Below are 19,580 nucleotides of genomic sequence, written 5' to 3' on the forward strand. Positions count from 1 at the left end.
CTCAATAGGATTCAGTAGGATTCAACAGGATTCGGATTCGGTTCGTGATTCGGCAGAATCCTTCAGGGTGGATTCGGGGGTTCAGCACAATCCAAAAAAGTGGATTCGGTGCATCCCTACTTTCTATAGAAAGTGGTAGAGGTGGGAGGGATCCCTGCCTCTTAGTATTAATATTGAGGCAACACTCTGTTGTAAGAAAACCTTGGAATAATTCTAGAAACTTTCGAGCATTTAATTGTAGATATATCGACAATGTATTTTTTAAATGGACAGACACCAGGCATGAGTTACAACGTTTGACAAGGGGGCCTTAGAGCTCTGAATGCTTGCAATGTATTTTTATTGTTAGCCAATATAGGTATCATTTCTACAATATTCTTATATTTGTGTATTTTTTTTATAATTATTTTTGACACTGGCTAACACGGTACTAAAGCTTTTATATTGTGATTAACGTTTGTCACAGGAACTTAAATGAGATCCTGATTCAATTGAATATTTGGACATGAGGAGATACACTGCAGACCTCCATCTATGTAAAGCCCAACGACAGGAATACTATTCTACACTATACCAGTAACCATCTAAAACATTACCTTGACTCTTTACCTAAATCACAAATGTTTAGAGTTGTGAGAATTGTTAGTGATCCGGATAGAAGGGAGATTTAAAAGTGATGTGCAGGAAATTTATAGAGAGGGGGTATTCAGAGAGACTTATTAAAATACATTGGAATGGGCCCTGGAACTGAATAGAGAAGAAGTAATAAGTGGGGAAAGTAAAGAGCGTCAGCATAGTGACCATGATGTTTACTACATGAGCCAATATAGTCCCTATAGTCATTTTTTACACAGTAGCGTATTGAATAATTGGCCAGTGATTGCCACAGATAATACATTGCCTTTTGGTAAGTCCTTAAAACCTAAATTTAGTAATACAAGAGGTAAGAACCTCAATGAAAATCTGAGCCCTAGTGACCCAATGGATAAGTACATAAAAACATCGGATTTGAACGTGTACAGGATGTGTGACATGCAATACTTTAATATTAGGTACACAAGCATGGTAGTGTATGCCATTAAGTGCCCATGTGGATATCTGTATTGTGGTAAAACCAACAGGCAATTAAAAGAAAGAGTGGGTATGCATAGGGCCAGTATAAGGGCAGCCTTAGACCCAGATAGGCCAACTAAAAGTAAAGATAAAAAGCAGGACATTTCCCAGCAACCAGTTGCACATCATTGGGCACAGACATAACATGACCCTTGTTTTCACTCTACAGGGTGAATTATATCTACAATCTCCTACAGTGGTGTGAAAAACTATTTGCCCCCTTCCTGATTTCTTATTCTTTTGCATGTTTGTCACACTTAAATGTTTCTGCTCATCAAAAACCGTTAACTGTTAGTCAAAGATAACATAATTGAACACAAAATGCAGTTTTTAAATGAAGGTTTACGTTATTAAGGGAGAAAAAAAACTCCAAATCTACATGGCCCTGTGTGAAAAAGTGATTGCCCCCCTTGTTAAAAAATAACTTAACTGTGGTTTATCAATTTCAATATTCAATTTCAATATCAATTTCTGTAGTCACCCCCAGGCCTGATTACTGCCACACCTGTTTCAATCAAGAAATCACTTAAATAGGAGCTACCTGACACAGAGAAGTAGACCAAAAGCACCTCAAAAGCTAGACATCATGCCAAGATCCAAAGAAATTCAGGAACAAATGAGAACAAAAGTAATTGAGATCTATTAGTCTGGTAAAGGTTATAAAGCCATTTCTAAAGCTTTGGGACTCCAGCGAACCACAGTGAGAGCCATTATCCACAAATGGCAAAAACATGGAACAGTGGTGAACCTTCCCAGGAGTGGCCGGCCGACCAAAATTACCCCAAGAGCGCAGAGACAACTCATCCGAGAGGCCACAAAAGACCCCAGGACAACATCTAAAGAACTGCAGGCCTCACTTGCCTCAATTAAGGTCCGTGTTCACGACTCCACCATAAGAAAGAGACTGGGCAAAAACGGCCTGCATGGCAGATTTCCAAGGCGCAAACCACTTTTAAGCAAAAAGAACATTATGGCTCGTCTCAATTTTGCTAAAAAAACATCTCAATGATTGCCAAGACTTTTGGGAAAATACCTTGTGGACCGACGAGAAAAAAGTTGAACTTTTTGGAAGGTGCGTGTCCCGTTACATCTGGCGTAAAAGTAACACAGCATTTCAGAAAAAGAACATCATACCAACAGTAAAATATGGTGGTGGTAGTGTGATGGTCTGGGGTTATTTTGCTGCTTCAGGACCTGGAAGGCCTGCTGTGATAGATGGAACCATGAATTCTACTGTCTACCAAAAAATCCTGAAGGAGAATGTCCGGCCATCTGTTCGACAACTCAAGCTGAAGCGATATTGGGTGCTGCAGCAGGACAATGACCCAAAACACACCAGCAAATCCACCTCTCAATGGCTGAAGAAAAACAAAATGAAGACTTTGGAGTGGCCTAGTCAAAGTCCTGACCTGAATCCTATTGAGATGTTGTGGCATGACCTTAAAAAGGCGGTTCATGCTAGAAAACCCTCAAATAAAGCTGAATTGCAACAATTCTGCAAAGATGAGTGGGCCAAAATTCCTCCAGAGCGCTGTTAAAGACTCTTTGCAAGTTATCGCAAACGCTTGATTGCAGTTATTGCTGCTAAGGGTGGCCCAACCAGTTATTAGGTTCAGGGGGCAATTACTTTTTCACACAGGGCCATGTAGGTTTGGATTTTTTTTCTCCCTAAATAATAAAAACCCTCATTTAAAAACTGCATTTTGTGTTTACTTGTGTTATCTTTGACTAATAGTTAAATGTGTTTGATGATCAGAAACATTTTGTGTGACAAACATGCAAAAGAATAAGAAATCAGGAAGGGGGCAAATAGTTTTTCACACCACTGTACACTTATTACTTTGTTTGTTTTGGGACCATACACTAGAATGAACTTTAAACATAGAAAAGCTATCACTGCACTATAATTTTGTGGCTTTGTTTTTGTCTGAGAAGATACTTCACTGTGGAATTTAAAAATATGATTATAACAAGCAAATGCTAGTATATTTTAAGTGGTGTTAGAAATACTGACACCTAGTGGTCAAAATGCAATCACAATAATGAATACAAACTATCACTGAGGTCACTCAGCTACTGCACAAACAACACATTTATTACATGTCATGCGGCGTAAAGCAACAAAACACATTTACCCCCGAAAAATAAATAATTTTAAATATACACTTTCAGCCTAATACAGTAAACAGTAAACATGCTTTTGTGCTTCAAACTACTGCAAAACTTACCTACATTTGTAGTTTTAATGAAATATCTGAAAATCACCTTAACACATTTATGTATAAATAAAACCTTCCTAGCTGCTAGTTTGTCTAAAGCAGGGATCTCCAACCTTTTTTTACTTGTGAGCCACACTCAGATGTAAAAAGTCTTGGTTGAGCCACACAACATTAAAGCAGTTCTTTAGGGATGTCAAAAAGGTCTGTGATTGGCAATTTGGTAGCCCCATGGGGCTCCTGGCCAGCTTGGAGTAAAACTCACGAGGGGTTTCCTCTATGATTGCCTCAACACAAAAGCTCAGGCAATCATAAATGGGCCCCTAACTCTCTTTAAACAAATTTTTAGTGGAAGCTGAATGTTTCTTGCACTTGTTCTATTTAGCCCCTCTTAGCAAACAGGGCAACTTCAAGTGGGCAAAAAGTGGGTAAAAATCACTAACATTCTTTGTGCACCCTGTAAACTTTTAGTCCACAACTTGCAGTACTACCTGCTCTGCCACTGTCTTTTGTTTCCCTACTTGTGCATATTGTAACTTTTTGCTTACCCTGTGCCCTATGTACCCTACCCTCCTACCTTGTGCCTCTTAAAATCCAATTTTAATTCCCATATAAATACCCATTTATTCACACTATGTAACCCTACAAGTTTTGCTTCAATGCCATCTTTACCCCCTTCTTGCTCCTCTTGTACAGAACTTTTTTCCCATTTTGTACCCCTTGTATATCCTTTATGTACTTTATTCTGTGTGCTTTGTACACAGCTTTATTTTTTCCCTATGCTTTTGTATGTTATTTGCCTCCCCATCAATGTCTGTTCTTCTTCCATAATGTGTAATTTGTAGATTTGTTCCATTTAACTTGGTTCCTAAAACTGTGTACACCCTTAATTAGTACCCTGTGTATTGTGTGGATCATTCCCCCTCACTGTTTGTCCTTGCCGTATCTGTCCACCAATTGCCCCTCTAAACCCTTCCTCTGCCGCCTTGAAAGCTATCTCCCTCTGTGCCCCATGTATACATTTGCTTCTAACTTGTGCTTTCTTTATAAATATTTAAAATATTATTAGATGCAGTAAAAAATGTTCAACCTCACCAATATATAAGTAGGGCAGAAGTCTATTTCTTCAGAATAAGGGACTGGTTTTCAAAGAGTCAAACAGAAATGTGCACCTAACTGGACCAAGTGGTCAAGGTTGCCACCTGGGCAGTATTTGACAGGCTTAACTGGTAACAAATTTACCAGCAAGTACAATGTGAATCCCTTAATCACTTAAAGGAGAAGGAAAGGCTAATAAAGAGTTAATCTCAAACTGCAGGCATACCTTCAGTTGTCTCAATAGTGCCCTTAAGTCTCCCCATATTTCTCCTGTTCAGATGATCAGAAGCCAAACAGGAAGAAAAAATGAGCTGTGTAAAGAAAGTTCCCATAATGCCTCACTCCTGCACAGAGACCCAGACCAGTACATGCTCAGTCCCAGACCCAGTACATGCTCAGTGTGTAAGACTGAGTCAGCTTCCTGCTGATTGGCTCAGATTCACATTCCTAAGGGGGGAGTGAGTTCTTAGCATTCTTGAGGGAGGGGGGAGCAGGAGAGAGCAGAGAGCTGCGTGTCTCTGGCAGAGGAAAACAGACATAACAAATCTTTTGACAGGGAACCTTACTTAAATGTTACCTTTCTTTCTCCTTTAAGCTCTCAGTTCCTGCTCTCCGCAATGAACCTTTCTCTTTCTGCCTCTGTCCACCTATTTGTCTACCATGTGGCATCAACACCCCCCAATGACACAATGGACCATTACCTGCAGTACAGTATTAGACTGCAAAAAAGGTGGCAACCCAACATTTAAGTAACAGGATGTTTTACTCTAGATTGGGCAGAGAGCAGATTGATTAGTTTATGTCCAGCTTTACTGTTTAGGTTGATTCTGAGTCTCTAAATCATCCAGGATATGTGTCAAGTGGAGTAATAAATCTTATAATCTATTTGTTGTTGGTTATCAAAGCACAATCAGAACAGGCTCTGTTTATTAACATTAGTGGCATAGCTAATTTATGTATTCAGAAATCAGAAGGTATTTCCCTGAGAGTATCCCTTCAATCCGCTATCCCCAAAACTTGAGTTGTGTATTCTACATCTAATGCTACACATGATGGATTCTTCATCAGTGTAATTCCACAAGCAGCGAAACCTCCCACCTGCTTCTATTAACCCCATGTTCTGTAAGGAATAACTCATGGCTCAAGGCAGATTTTAGGACACAGAATCAAAGCACCCGAATAATTAGAGGCAGATTTATCAAAATTCAAATTTGTGTAATTTTCATGGATTTTTCTTCCATGAAAAAACTCACAAATGAAAAAAAGCATGAAAAAATTTTGAAATCCTCATTAGCGCTACAAAGTATGATTTGGGGAAACATATACAAACGTTAATAATCTGACCCATCTGGTGCTTAAATCACGTGCAATAACTAATAAAAATAAAATAATAAGATACATCTGCATGCAACACAAGAAAGGGTAAGTCATTTTTTAGACAATTACCTCCATACTACACATATTGGTTTGATTTTTAATCTCTTCATTTTTCAGTTCCAGTTGCTCATTTAATAATGTTATTTCATTCCTGAAAGTAAAATCAAAAGCAGTTAGTCTACTCGGTTAAAAATGGGTTCATAAAATGAGCATACATACTTAAAGTACAAGGAAATGCAATAATAAAGGTGGACCAAACAAGCCAATTCAGTTTAGCCAGTCCATAATTTTTCCTAAAAAGTCTGCTTGGCTGATAGTGTTGTTTGTGTGCCTTAAACGTTGGCCTCTGCCTTAAAAAATGGGCTACAGAAGGGGAGGATCAGCCTATAATTACATTTTATTAAGCCTTATCAAATGGCAAGCTCTAACTTTCACCCATTGAAAGCTAAATTACTTAAAACCCTTAAAGGCTGTTCATATATACTGAACTATATACATTCATTTATTAAACAGTATACAAAGCCATAATATTGCTGTATTCCTGTAACAATTTATGGACAGTTGGTACCCAGGACATAATATGCAACACTTTTATTTTCACCTGTTTAAAACAAATGTTACTTCCTGGGCACTGAATGTTCTATGCCTATGATGCAGAACACATTAGCGTGCTGGAAATTACAGCATCCCTAACTTGAAGTGTATTCCTTTTTTAAAAAAAAAAACTACAACGTGTTGAAGGACAAGTCAACACGGAATCATTTTTTGCTTAATAAAAGAAAAAATTCTATGCAACTTTAAAATATTCATTCATTACAAATTTGTAATGGTTTTTTTAGTTATTTGTAGATATAACTGATATTAAAAGCAATGTTTGTCTGTCCTTTTCTATTCTCTGCCCTGGTGGCTCTGGCATCTGAAATGTAAAACAAGCCAGCTCATAGACAGACCTGCCTTGCTGGAAGAGACTGAAATTTGCAAGGTTGTTAAAAAAGAAACAACCAGGAGTTATGCAAATGCTGCTTTCAATAGTCATTACATTTACAAATAAATTTTAAAGCACTGAACATTTATAATAAATTCATACTGGAAAGTTGCTAAGAATTATGTTTTCTTTTATTAGGCAAAAACTTACTTTTGGGGTTGGCATGTCCTTTAAGAAGCCCTTTATTGGAAAATAAATAACAAACAACTTTAGCTGTAAATATATTTTACTTACCTTAATTGAATATTAATTTGCTCCATATTTTCATTTTTCTTTTTTTCTTGTTCTTCATAATGTTTACCAACCTGAAATTGTAAGAAATCAAATGGTTAGAGATTTGTGCCTGCTACTTTCCTCAGATGAAACGGAGTTTCTCAAGTTAGAGAACTGGCTAAAGTATTATGTACACTGGACGAATGGTGCATTCTCCATATACATATACACACACACACATATATAAATATATATATATATATATCTAGGCCTGAGCAGTCATACAAGATACGTGGGAATTGATATAGAGCCAAAGGACAGAACTTATTACATTTTATATTTAATATTACAAGGGTAAACAGTGCATTAAAAGGATGTTACAAAAGAGACATATACAAAACAGTCAAATAAAAGGGGATAAAAACACAGAGAAATCCTACGTACGTTACCGAATATTCTTGTGCCCTCCTGAGGCCGGAGTTAGGAACAGTGAACTCACAATCCAAAAAGAACATGGATGCCCCAAAATATGAGTTAACTGGCACCTGGGTCTGTGCCCTTTTTTATCCTACTGCTGGGACCCTCCCTCATTACTGTATTCATGAGAAGGGAGTGCCCAGGGGTGCGTCACAGGACCTCCCCTATAGAGCTGTACTTCTCCTGCCCGTTTCTGGTCATATAATATTGGTACTTGCCAGTACCCAGTATTATTATGACAATAGGGGCTTGTCTTAATCCATATGGGGGCGATCAAAATGATACCAAACATGGGGGGTGTCTCATGTCCCAGTCCCCCAGAACCCATCCCTCCTCACGGATGGGTATAGGCAGTCCCTGTTTGGTATCATTGGGAAGCCTGGGGCCTCCTCATAAATCCTATGTGATTTATGAGGATGTGGACCTTAAAGCAGCGGAGATATGGATCCATTTCTATAATCCATACTTTATGATAGCTGCACCCCCTCTGCTGCTCTAGGCCAGCTGACCTCTTTGATCACAGATCAAAGAAAGCAATAGCCCCAGGTTTCCCGCCCTCCAAATGGCTGGATACGGATAGTCTGCTCCCTCTGCTGAAGTTGTCACCTTCCAGCAGGCCCTGGGTGCATATTTAATTAAGGGTCTCTGCAGGAGACCAGATGGGGCTAGAGGCCATATGGTGCCTGGCATGACAGCAACCATTCATGAGTTGCTGTATTCATGAGTAGATCCTTCAAGGCTGTAAAAGCATCTGCTAAGATTAGAAGAAAGGACATTTACTCTAAAGGTGTTGTAAGCCTATAGTTAAATGGGGGTGCTTGTGTGCTGTAGCAACTCTCTACAACCATCTCAGGGTGGTTCCTAGTGGACTTGGTGGTGTTGTAAAACTATAACTCTAAAAGGGTTAATACATCTTTTGGTTGCCAGTGGTTTTTTAAACAACTGGTAACTTTTTATTTCCAGGAATGTAGAACAATCCATTGTAGGACAGTCACAGATTATACAAAATGATTATTTAGCAGTTACTTACAAATATAGCTTTCAGCAGGGCTTACTCAAATCTAGTACCAATGACAGACGTTGGACTAGGCTTACTCTAAAGTAACCAGTTCCGAGTACAGACCCTCCAACTGGGACCTCTGTTTGATAAACTTTAATCCTAGGTCTGTACATCTGAGTTCCTACTATGCCAGGTGGTACCCAGAATTACTAATTGGTTTCCATATCAGTGCATCAGTCTGCTCACTAGCTACCCTCATCCTACTCTAAACTAATACAAAACTATCCTTACATTATCTTCACCTACTCCGCCTAGGCTTTGCGTTCCATCCACCTCTTTCAAAAGGTGGGATCCAAGGATGCAGAGCACAGGTTGCCTTATCATTTAAAGACTACAAACATGACATCTCCTTACTGAACTCCCAGGAAAATACTTTAAAGGAGAAGGAAAGGCTAGTAAAGAGTTAATCTCAAGCTGCCGGCATACTTTCAGTTGTCTCAATATTGCCCTTAAAGTGATACTGACACCAGAAAGTAAATCATAACATTGTCTTTGCAAGAACTTTATAATTTTGCCATAAAAATATTTGCCTGAGGCATTTACATAACCTGTCTGATCCCCCTTGTTCCTCTATGAGGGGGCAGCCATATTTGTCTGTTAGCATTAGAAGCTATAACTGACAGGCTGAGAAGGGACAGTCAGGTTAGCAAAACAGTCAGGTTTAGGCACTTCAAGTAACAATTACTTACAAAACCAAACCTGTCAGCGAAAAACTGTCAACATGACCTATAGGTAGCTTTTTATGTATATTCATATTTTGAAAAGTAGTTTTTTCATGTCAGTATCACTTTAAGTCTCCCCAAATTTCACCTGTTCAGAAGATCTGAAGCCAAACAGAAAGAAAAAATGCTGAGCTGTGTAAAGAAAGTTCCCATAATGCCTTACTCCTGCACAGCCACCGAGACCAAACTAAACATGCTCAATTAGTAAGACTATGGGGCACATTTACTAACCCATGAACGGGCCGAATGCGTCCGATTGCGTTTTTTTCGTAATGATCGGTAATTTTGCGATTTTTTCGGCGTCTTTACGATTTTTGCGTAAAAACGCGAGTTTTTCGGCGTCTTTGCGATTTTTGCGTAAAAACGCAAGTTTTTCGTAGCCATTACGAAAGTTGTGCAAAGTCACGATTTTTTCGTAGCGTTAAAACTTAAAAGGTGCGACGTTTTGCGCAAGTTTTAACGCTACGAAAAAATCGCAACTTTCGTAATGGCTACAAAAAACTCGCGTTTTTACGCAAAAATCGTAAAGACGCCGAAAAAATCGCAAAAAATACGAAAAAGTCGCAAAATGTTCGTTTCCAATCGGAATTTTTCGGATTCGAAATCGTGTCTTAGTAAATCAGCCCCTAAGAGTCAGCTTTCTGCTGATTGGCTCAGATCCACATTCCTAAGGGGGGACGAGTGAGTTCTTAGCATTCTTGAGGGAGGGAGGAGCAGGAAATAGCAGAGAACAGAAAGCTGTGTGTCTGTGGCACAGGAATTACAGACACAACTAATCTTTTTTCAGAGAAGTCAGTGCAGCGTTTCAGTGAGTGCTTATGGCTGTATTTACATAGATCTTTCTGATAAAGCTTACTTAGTTTTTACCTTTTCTTCTCCTTTAACCTCCCACTTCCACCTTTAAATTAGGACAAATCTTAAAGTTTTTATACAGTGATAGCTCTGACGATGTGAGCCTTATAATTAAAGGCACTAAATTTGCCCGGGAGCAGTAACCCACAGCAACCAATTCGCAGGTAGTATGTACTGGTTACCGGTTGAAAACCAAACATATTATTGGTTGCTATAGGTTACTGCTCCTGGGCAAACTTGGTGCCTTTTATTATATTTGGGGGATAGAATTTCCTGACTATCCTATCACAGTAGCTGCAATTTGTAGATATGATTAGTTGACTAGGAATACACAGTTTTACATAAACTTCACTGGTCATTAGAGCTGCCATTGAAGTGCACATCACCCATTAGCTACATGATATATCAAAAGTGGTGCTTAAAGGGTTAAAACCTTATGACTTCAAGAGTGTAACAAATGGTCTTAGTTTGCTACTTGTCTAGTAACCCACAGCAAAAATTTGCAGGTAGCATTGAGTCTTCAGCTGGTAAGCAAACATCTACCATAATTGTTTTTTATTTCATTACCCATAAGGGTTTTGATTAGATTTAGTTAAGCACTATTTATTTGTTTAATTCTGAACACTGGCATTCCACCATATCCAAGTTTACATGCATATATAAAATTCATAATATATAATTACATAGAACTTGTAAAATACTTAAGTGTTCCCTTTTAGAATTACTAAAGCAATGTTTTAAGAAAAATATTTAGGTGCTGATCTAAGAAGGCATGTTAATTTAAATATAGCTAAACTTAATATTTTTCCATTTCAGTTTTCGGACATAAAAAAAAAACCAATATCACACACACCTGGAGTTCTCTTTGAGCACTTTGTAATTCTCTAGCTATAACATCATTTTCTCTCACAATTTTCTCTTTTTCTGACAAAAGTGTTTTGTAGTCTTTCAGGAGATCGGCATGTTTTAATCTAAAAGAAACAAAAAGGGTGATTTAAGGTAAAATTATAGGGGTCATTTACTACCACAATGAAGTGGGCTCAGTGCAATTTTGACACGACTGGCATGTTTATTAAACACAATGCAGTGGGTTTTTTCCCTATTCTTCTAGCATCATTGTGGACTCATTGGGAGTGTCTGATGCAAATGTGGGCGAAATGCGTCAAAAATTAATGCAACTGCCCTCGCACAGGTTGGTGCTCCGGTTAGAAGAAAATCACACCAGCCTTTGGGAAAAAAACATCTGAGCGCCATGCCGGCATCTCCTTACCTTACTTTCTTATTTCTTGGCACTTGACTTTCTGCGCATTAGCAGTAGAGTTTTGCCTAACATTTTGGCACCCCCCAGTGAAATAGACTTTAAATATCCTTTAATTTGTTTGTGTTTTTTTGAATTTGGCTCTTTTAATAAATAAATACTATGACTATAAATGTAATAAATAACTAGACATTCGTGATTTTAGTGGAAATGAGTTTATTTGTGGTTAAAAAAAAATCTAAAACCACTAATATCAGATTGTTGATAAAAAGGCCAAGCACTCTGCATAACAGGCCCTTATACCTGTACAATTACAAACACTTTAATTTCTTAGGTTTTGGTAAAGATTTTTTTACATCTGGGGTGCCCATTTTGCCTTAGAGAATGAAAAAAAAACCAAAGCACATGCATGCATCCATGAAATGAACAGAATAATTTAGTATAGATAATTTGAAGATTTTATTTCTGCTTCAAATTGCACCACTGAAGTTTCTTTTATAACATACTCACTCTTTTTTGTCAATCTCTGCCTCTAATTCTAAAATCCTTTTGGAAAAACATTCTCTATCTTCAGATAATATGTTATGGTCTTTTTTTAAATCAGTAACTTCTTTCTAAAAAAAAAAAAGTATAGTTTCTGTTAAAAAACAACATGGAGAAGGTAGACTAGTGAAAATAAAAATTATCATTTACCTCTCTCGTTAGATTTCTGAAGCTCCTTCTCAGGTAAATAAATTATTAGCAAACAAATTACCTCAATTATACATTAAATTAATTAATTTAAATATGGCATCCAAATATGTGGCACTGCGGAAGCTTCCCGCTAAATCTCACTATGGGGCCGATTCACTAAAGGCTGAAAAAACGAGTGATATTTATAGCATGGGTTAAAAATATTATCACTTCTTATACACTCACCTAAAGGATTATTAGGAACACCATACTAATACCCTTCTCTGACCTCTAGCATCAACAAGGCATTTTCGCCCACAGGACTGCCGCAAACTGGATGTTTTTCCCTTTTCACACCATTCTTTGTAATCCCTAGAAATGGTTGCGCGTGAAAATCCCAGTAACTGAGCAGATTGTGAAATACTCAGACCGGCCCGTCTGGAACCATGCCATGCTCAAAATTGCTTAAATCACCTTTCTTTCCCATTCTGAAATTCAGTTTGCAGTTCAGGAGATTGTCTTGACCAGGACCACACCCCTAAATGCATTGAAGCAACTGCCATGTGATTGGTTGATTAGATAATTGCATTAATGAGAAATTGAACAGGTGTTCCTAATAAACCTTTGAGGTGAGTATATTTTGCGAGTTAACGATCGATTCACTAAAAGGACACTTGTCTGAATTAAGAAGCAATGTTATTGTCGTTATTTATGTTGCAATTACATATTTTTAAGCTATATTTTAAATCATGCAATATATCTATGCGTTATTTTGTAGCGTGTGATATTAGCGCACGCTATTACGCACTTTGCAGTTTTTTTCTGAAAACTACTGTTCTGAAAACTACCATTTCCCTGAAAACTGGAGGATGCATCACTCTAGGACGATCACATACTTGAAAAAATCCGACTGCAAACTCCATCTTGTCACCACAGACAATCACCAGCTGCAATTTTGTTTAGTAACGCCTACTCCTGGGAGGCGTTTAGTTTCACAGTAATTATCGCCACATTTTATGCTTTTAATGCTTCAAATATGTCTGTGAATTATGCTTTAGTATTATTTCTATTCGATAATTATCTCAATGCGATGGAAATATTGCTTTGCGATAATCAGGATTTTTGCACATGCGATATGAGTAGTAACGCTTGCGAAATTACTTTGATGAATCTGCACTTAATTATCGAACACTTTTTAACGCATAAAACTATGCGTTAAGCGTTAGCAACCTTTAGTGAATCGGCCCCTCTATCACAGCTGCAAGCTGCCCTTGAATTTGTAAGTGAGGACCTTGAGGTCAGAGCCCTGGTGGGCCCTCAACACCCCAGTCTGACACTGGACTCCAGCATAAAAAGAGAATGAATGCTGACAGGGGATAGTGAAGAAAAACCGGATTATTTCAGAAACTGTACAGAATTTTCATTGCTTATGTTTAGAAAGTTTTTATTAGAGGAAGCTTATATTTAATTTTCAACTTTGAGTTCCCCTTTAAGGTATGTACTAATTTTCAATATTATAGGAAATTCTACATAATTAAAATGTACATAAAACCTAGGTACCTCTCTGATTTTCAGTAAGTTCTGAAGATGTTTTTGAATATCAATTAACTCTTCAATCAGGGACTTAACACTGATGCACTCCAGTGTCTGTCTGTTGATTTGATCCTATAAATAAATTAGCATTCTTAATAAGTAATACAGAAAAAACCTGTCATGCTAACATTTTCTCGATCAAAGTTATCAAGCTTTTCCAAGTAGTAGGCCACTAATATCACATATTTCCTGTTAAAAAGTCATACTATAATGAAATTAATATGTCAGGGAAAAGGAGTCTGTGGAGCTCATAAATAGGCTTGGTGACTAAAAAAAAATGCTTTGGACTTTGGACAGTATGTGACTTCAAAGTGATAATATATAGTTTTTTTTACAGAAGTGCTGCTACTGAAGTGCTGCTACTTAAATTAGAATTAAATCCTAACCCTCCCCTCCAAGCACCCTCCCTGCAGCATTTATTCTTTCTAGGAGTCTCCCTGCCATAAATTCGCCATCTTCCACTGTCTTCCGAGCCTCTTCTCTTAGAGCGCCAACATGGATCTTGAAAGAGTATGCGCTGTTGAATCAACATCCCAAATCAGTTTCAACTGTGCATGCTCTGGCAAGATCCATTCCGACAAGTGCGAGAAGCGGTTTAGAAGATAGACAGATGGCGCTGTTAAACTCACCCCGCAGCTCTGTAGATTTACATCAGGTTAGCACACAAGGAGATTTCTGAACAGAATAGCTCTTGCGAGAGGGAGCTTGGCAGTGGGATGAAGGGGAAGCTGGGAAAGGAACATTTCTATATATGAATTATTTTATATTATTGTGCAATGTATTATGAACCTCATCATACATGCAACACTAACAAAAAATGTAATACAATGAGATAAAAGTAACTTCTTTAAGTTTGGCAAACTGCCAAAAAAGTACTGCTGACCACAGGAAATGCTGTGTACATAATAGCTGTATTACGTAATCATGAAAACATACCTCTCTCCAAATTAAGTAATACAACAGCTTTAGAAACAATGTGCTTAATATGCATATGCTATATTATAATCCAGAATTTATTTAATCATTTGTTTCATTTCCTCAGAAATTTTATTAACTGGCCACCGACATTTGTGGTTGCATTTTTTAACAACTTACCACCATGTTATGGAGCTCTACAGTACCCTCTTTTATTTTGACACTTTCTTCTAGGAAACAAAAACAGAAATGAATTTCACGTGTGCTCATGTATCTCCATATACAGGTATAGGACCCATTATCCAGAATGCTCGGGACCAAGGGTATTCCGGATAAGGGGTCTTTCCGTAATTTGGATCTCAATACCTTAAGTCTAATAAAAAATCAATAAAACATTAATTAAACCCAATAGGATTGTTTTGCATCCAATAAGGATTAATTATATCTTAGTTGGAATCAATTACAAGGTTCTGTTTTATTTCTACATAGAAAAAGGAAATCAGTTTTAAAATTCTGAATTATTTGATTAAAATGGAGTTTATGGGAGACGGGCATTCCGTAATTCGGAGCTTTCTGGATAACGGGTTTCCGGATAAGGGGTCCGATACCTGTACAGGTATGGGATCTGTTATCTAGAATCCCGTTATCCAGAAAGCGCCAATCTACAGGAAAGGCCATTTCCGATAGTCCATTTAATCAAATAATTAAAATATTTATAAAGTATTTAGTTTTTTTGTGTAATAACAGATTAATCCTAAATACAAAATAAATACAAATTAAGTAATAAAATAATAAATACTTTATCCTTATTGGTGGGAAAACAATCCTACTGAGTTTATTTAATGTTTAAATTATTTTTAGTAGACTTGGGGGGCCATTACTAACTCTAGGGGGGACATTTATTAATGTACGAACGCTCTGAGCGTATTTTCTGCGACAATTTCATACCTTGCATAACAATTTCGTACCTTGCACAACAATTTCGTACCTTGCGACCTTGTGTGACAAAATCATATTGTCGCGCCAAGTACGAAAGTTTTGGATTCATTCAAGCTTCGTTATCGTGACTTTCCTTGGGCCAGGTTGGAGCTGCAGAGTGCCATTGAGCCCTATGGAAGACTTTCCTTGGGCCAGGTTGGAGCTGCAGAGTGCCATTGATTCCTATGGGAGGCTTCCAAAATCATGCATAGAAGGATCAAAGTCGGAAAGGTTTTCCTGCTGTTTACAATCGTTCGCTACGCAAATTTCGTGACTTTCGGAGCACCAATACAATATTATCGTGACTATTCCGATTTTTACGTAAGCATTTTCGTGATATTTGCGATCATCAGAAATCATTGTATCCAATCCAAATTTTACCAATTTTGGGATTCGAACTCGTGATTTAATGAATGTGGCCCTACATTTTTTTTCTGATTCGGATCTCTAGCACTAGTAGTTGCAGAAAAAAATGTGAGACTTTTCAGAGATTTACTATGTTTTCAAATGGCTACAAATCAAAATTGACAATTTGCCACCCCGAGATCAAGAGGTCAACAGCAGATGTCCCTTCCCTGGAAGATTCTTCCTTTGCTTTTAAACTTTAGAGGTTTCGGATTATTGATGCTGGTTTTTTGAGAACCAATTTAAGAAAGTCGCAGTGGAAACAAGTTTATTCAAATTTAAAAAAACAACAAAGAGTTTTAGTAAATCTGCCTCCAGTATGAAGAACCAAATTACAGAAAGACCCCATTATCCGTAAAAACCCCAAGTCCTGAGCATTTTGTATAACAGGTCCCATACTTTAAATTATCCCTATATGGCTGTTTTTCAAATATAAAGCAGTTTTTTGTTTTCAAATATCTGTAACCTTTTCATGGATTATGGGGACATAACATATAAAAATATAAACTGTAATTAAGAAAAAACAACAGCAAAAAATATAGGCACAAATCAATATGCCCCAACTAGGTCAATTTAACAAATATCTGTCCAGAGTAGTAATGAGCAAATTTTTTAGGCAGGCATAGATTTGCAGTGAATTTCTGCATTTTACCACTGGCGAATTGTTTAGCATAGGTGTGTGTCAAAAAACGTTGCAGTTGTGTCAAATTAGGTGCGGTCGCGTAAAAATAGGCTCTGTTGCATAAAAATAGGCTTGGTCATGGCAAAATAGGCATGGTTGCATAAAAAAAGACACGCTACAAAAATGTTGCGTGACAAACGATTTGTACAGATTTTCCGCGGTTTAGCCAAATTTCCTGTAGTTTCGTTAATTTTTCGCCAAAGCGAAACGGGACTGATTTGCTCAACAGTACTAAAGACCAAGAATTGTTTATGCTATTTCGTTCATATTTTACGTTGCCTATTAAAATATACATAGCAACAAAATTAATGGTTTAAAGTGTTGATTTCAAATGAACCTTGTGTAAAATGCAGCTGAAAGATCTGCCTGGTCACTAGAGTTTAAAGTCTAAATATTTAAGTGTCTTTTTGGGCATCAAATCACCTCTTACTTGATACTCCTACCAATTATCCCTGCAACCTAAATCAGATGCAGTCAGATTGTTTAGGTGTTAGATTGCCAAATTACACAATTGGCTTAATTTACTCTATGAGTAGTTTTGTTTATTTCAAGTTTCTAAAGTGATTTTAGTTTTTTGCTATAAAGAACTGTAACCTTGACTGTAAAGGTTCTCATTCATCCAGGTCATGGTATATCTGTAGTAATAAGTCAAATCAATGGGACAAACTAGATTCTGACTTGACAAAGCCAGTCTGGTGACTGGTGAAACGTCTTTAAGAAAAATACTGCAAGTCCAGTTGATTTGACCTATTTCTACAGATGTGACCTTGACTATTTTTAACTTAGACAGTAGAATTTTTTAAATATATACTTTCCCTAACAACCTGGCTTAGTAATAATTAAAGTTTGAAGTTTCTCAGTAACTCTAAAAAAGAGCTACCTCTTCAACACCCCTATCCTTCCAGCCTAGCAGTAACCTAAATTGTACATCTCCACTTTTTTGCAGCACAGCAACCACACTTATGAAGAGCAAATAAAATATATAAAATCTTTTTATAAATTTTATTAATATTTACCAGGTACCAGGGTGGTTTCTTGGTCCTTCAACATAATATTTTGTAAGGAATTTTCCCTCTCTATAAACCTGGGGAAAGTTAAAATGTTTAGCACGCCACATAAAAATACAAATCCTTAAAGATAAAATAAAAGATGTAAGTAAATATGGCACTGTGGGTCCTTATATAAAACAACACCCCCTCTTTTATTTGTTAACCTACATACACACCAGTGGCATAAATTATGTGCTAGCTGTCACAGTAAACAAAAAATGCCAAATGCCAAGCTGACAAAGTGCAAAAACTGTAATACCAAAATGTATGAAAAACCAATACCAAATATTACCAGATCATTTGTAACATAAATAGAAAACCTCAGTAATATAGGGTATGTTCACTTTTAAGTTAACTTTTAGTAGTTATAGATGAGTAAAAATGAATGTTGTAAAAATGAAATGCTGTGTTTTTGGATCATTAAATGTAAGGGTTTGCACTGCATACATACTGTTACTGTTATGTAAAATGTGAACAGCAAGCACCATAAAATTGCCCAGTACTTTTTTGATCAATTACCCCCTGTAGCAACATGGCAGTGGAGAAGAAACAGTATATATTCATCATACTGATTATGTTGTTGTTCATAAAGGGAGAGAATCTTGGTTTGTAATGGTATGGGACCTTTTGTCCAGAATGCTCAGGACTTTTTCTGGATAAAGGGTCTTTTTATACTTGACCTCCATACATTACAGGGCCTATTTATTATACTGTGTAAAACTAAATTAGCGGAAAAAACAAGCTGTACAAGCTGTGTAAATTAAATTGCAAATTTATCAAGGTGTCTTTTATTTGATGCCATCCAAACACCAAATGTGACGCTGTTGTTTCCGGAAGTCACTGTAAGTAAAAATTGGATAAAAATCGTACCGTCTTTATACACCAAAGCTTTTTTACACTGCATAATAAATATGCTCCTATGTTTACAATAAAATCATTTAAACGTTATTTAAACCCAGTGTTTTGCCTCCAAAAAGGATTAATTATAAGGATTAATTATATCTTAGTTGGGATCAAGCATTAGGTACTGTTTTATTATTACAGATAAAAAGGAAATATTTTTAAAAAGTGTAATTATTTGATTACAGTGGAGTCTATGGAAAATTGCCTTCTCATAATTTGGAGCTTTCTGGATAATGGGGTTCCATGCAGAACTGTGCATGCACCCTTTTTTATATATAATATTTGCTTACACTGTTTACAACATGCAATAATATATTATATATTTTTATTCTAGCTTAAAAAAGTCAGTATTATTCAAGTAAACAAGTTTCTGTAGTACTTGAAAAGATCAGTCAAATTATGAAATGGAAATTAACTAGTAGTAAAAATAAAATTATATTACCTTTTTTGCTCTGTTGTTAGGGTTTCTTTTAACATGTTAATATTATGCTGAAGATCTGATAATTGCAGTGCATGCTGTACTTTGACTGCTTCTAGTTCATGGATTTTTGACTTTATTTCATTGTTTGTACAGATGAGTAAATTTTGTGCATTTTGTAATTCATTTTGAGTTGTTGTCTGGATATCCTAAAAAAAACCAATTATGCATTCACATGAAAGCAATCAGGAAAAATAGCTAAGATATTAGTTTTGTTATTCCGTTCCAGTATACTGCATTCTAAAGGTCATACCAGGGATTTATAAGGAGGCAACATTTTTTTTTCATCTCAAGTTAATGCCTTTGGATAGATGTCAAAGAACTTTTACCACCCCCCCCCCCCCCCAGCAGCCTATCAACAGAACAATGAATGGGTAACACGGTAACAGGGGTAATTTAGAAAACCCCTTGATGCAAGAGCAAGAACAGTCACAAAAGCTGCACCCCAGCCTTGTCCTTACCACTTGCCTTAGAGCTGACAGTAATGGCATGACCTTGATGCGGCCTTTTTGCATGTTTGAATGGTGGGCAAGT

General features: G+C 36.9%; 1 protein-coding gene across 6 annotated transcripts in view; it reads right to left on the reverse strand.

The window, feature by feature from the left end:
* Window positions 1-19,580, reverse strand: part of sycp1 (synaptonemal complex protein 1) — a 95,966-nt gene that overhangs the window by 27,810 nt on the left and 48,576 nt on the right. For 5 of the 6 annotated variants that reach the window (XM_031896793.1, XM_031896791.1, XM_031896792.1 and 2 more), the window contains 8 exons: window positions 19,011-19,195; window positions 17,633-17,700; window positions 14,732-14,781; window positions 13,604-13,708; window positions 11,882-11,985; window positions 10,967-11,084; window positions 7,024-7,094; window positions 5,874-5,955 (listed from right to left, as the gene is read on the reverse strand). In XM_031896793.1, the coding sequence (XP_031752653.1) occupies window positions 5,874-5,955; window positions 7,024-7,094; window positions 10,967-11,084; window positions 11,882-11,985; window positions 13,604-13,708; window positions 14,732-14,781; window positions 17,633-17,700; window positions 19,011-19,195 (783 nt within the window). The remainder of the gene's footprint in view (window positions 1-5,873; window positions 5,956-7,023; window positions 7,095-10,966; window positions 11,085-11,881; window positions 11,986-13,603; window positions 13,709-14,731; window positions 14,782-17,632; window positions 17,701-19,010; window positions 19,196-19,580) is intronic. The other variant, XM_031896790.1, reaches the window with a different exon arrangement.

This window comes from Xenopus tropicalis, chromosome 2, assembly GCF_000004195.4.
Source record: "Xenopus tropicalis strain Nigerian chromosome 2, UCB_Xtro_10.0, whole genome shotgun sequence".
Lineage (NCBI taxonomy): Eukaryota > Metazoa > Chordata > Amphibia > Anura > Pipidae > Xenopus > Xenopus tropicalis.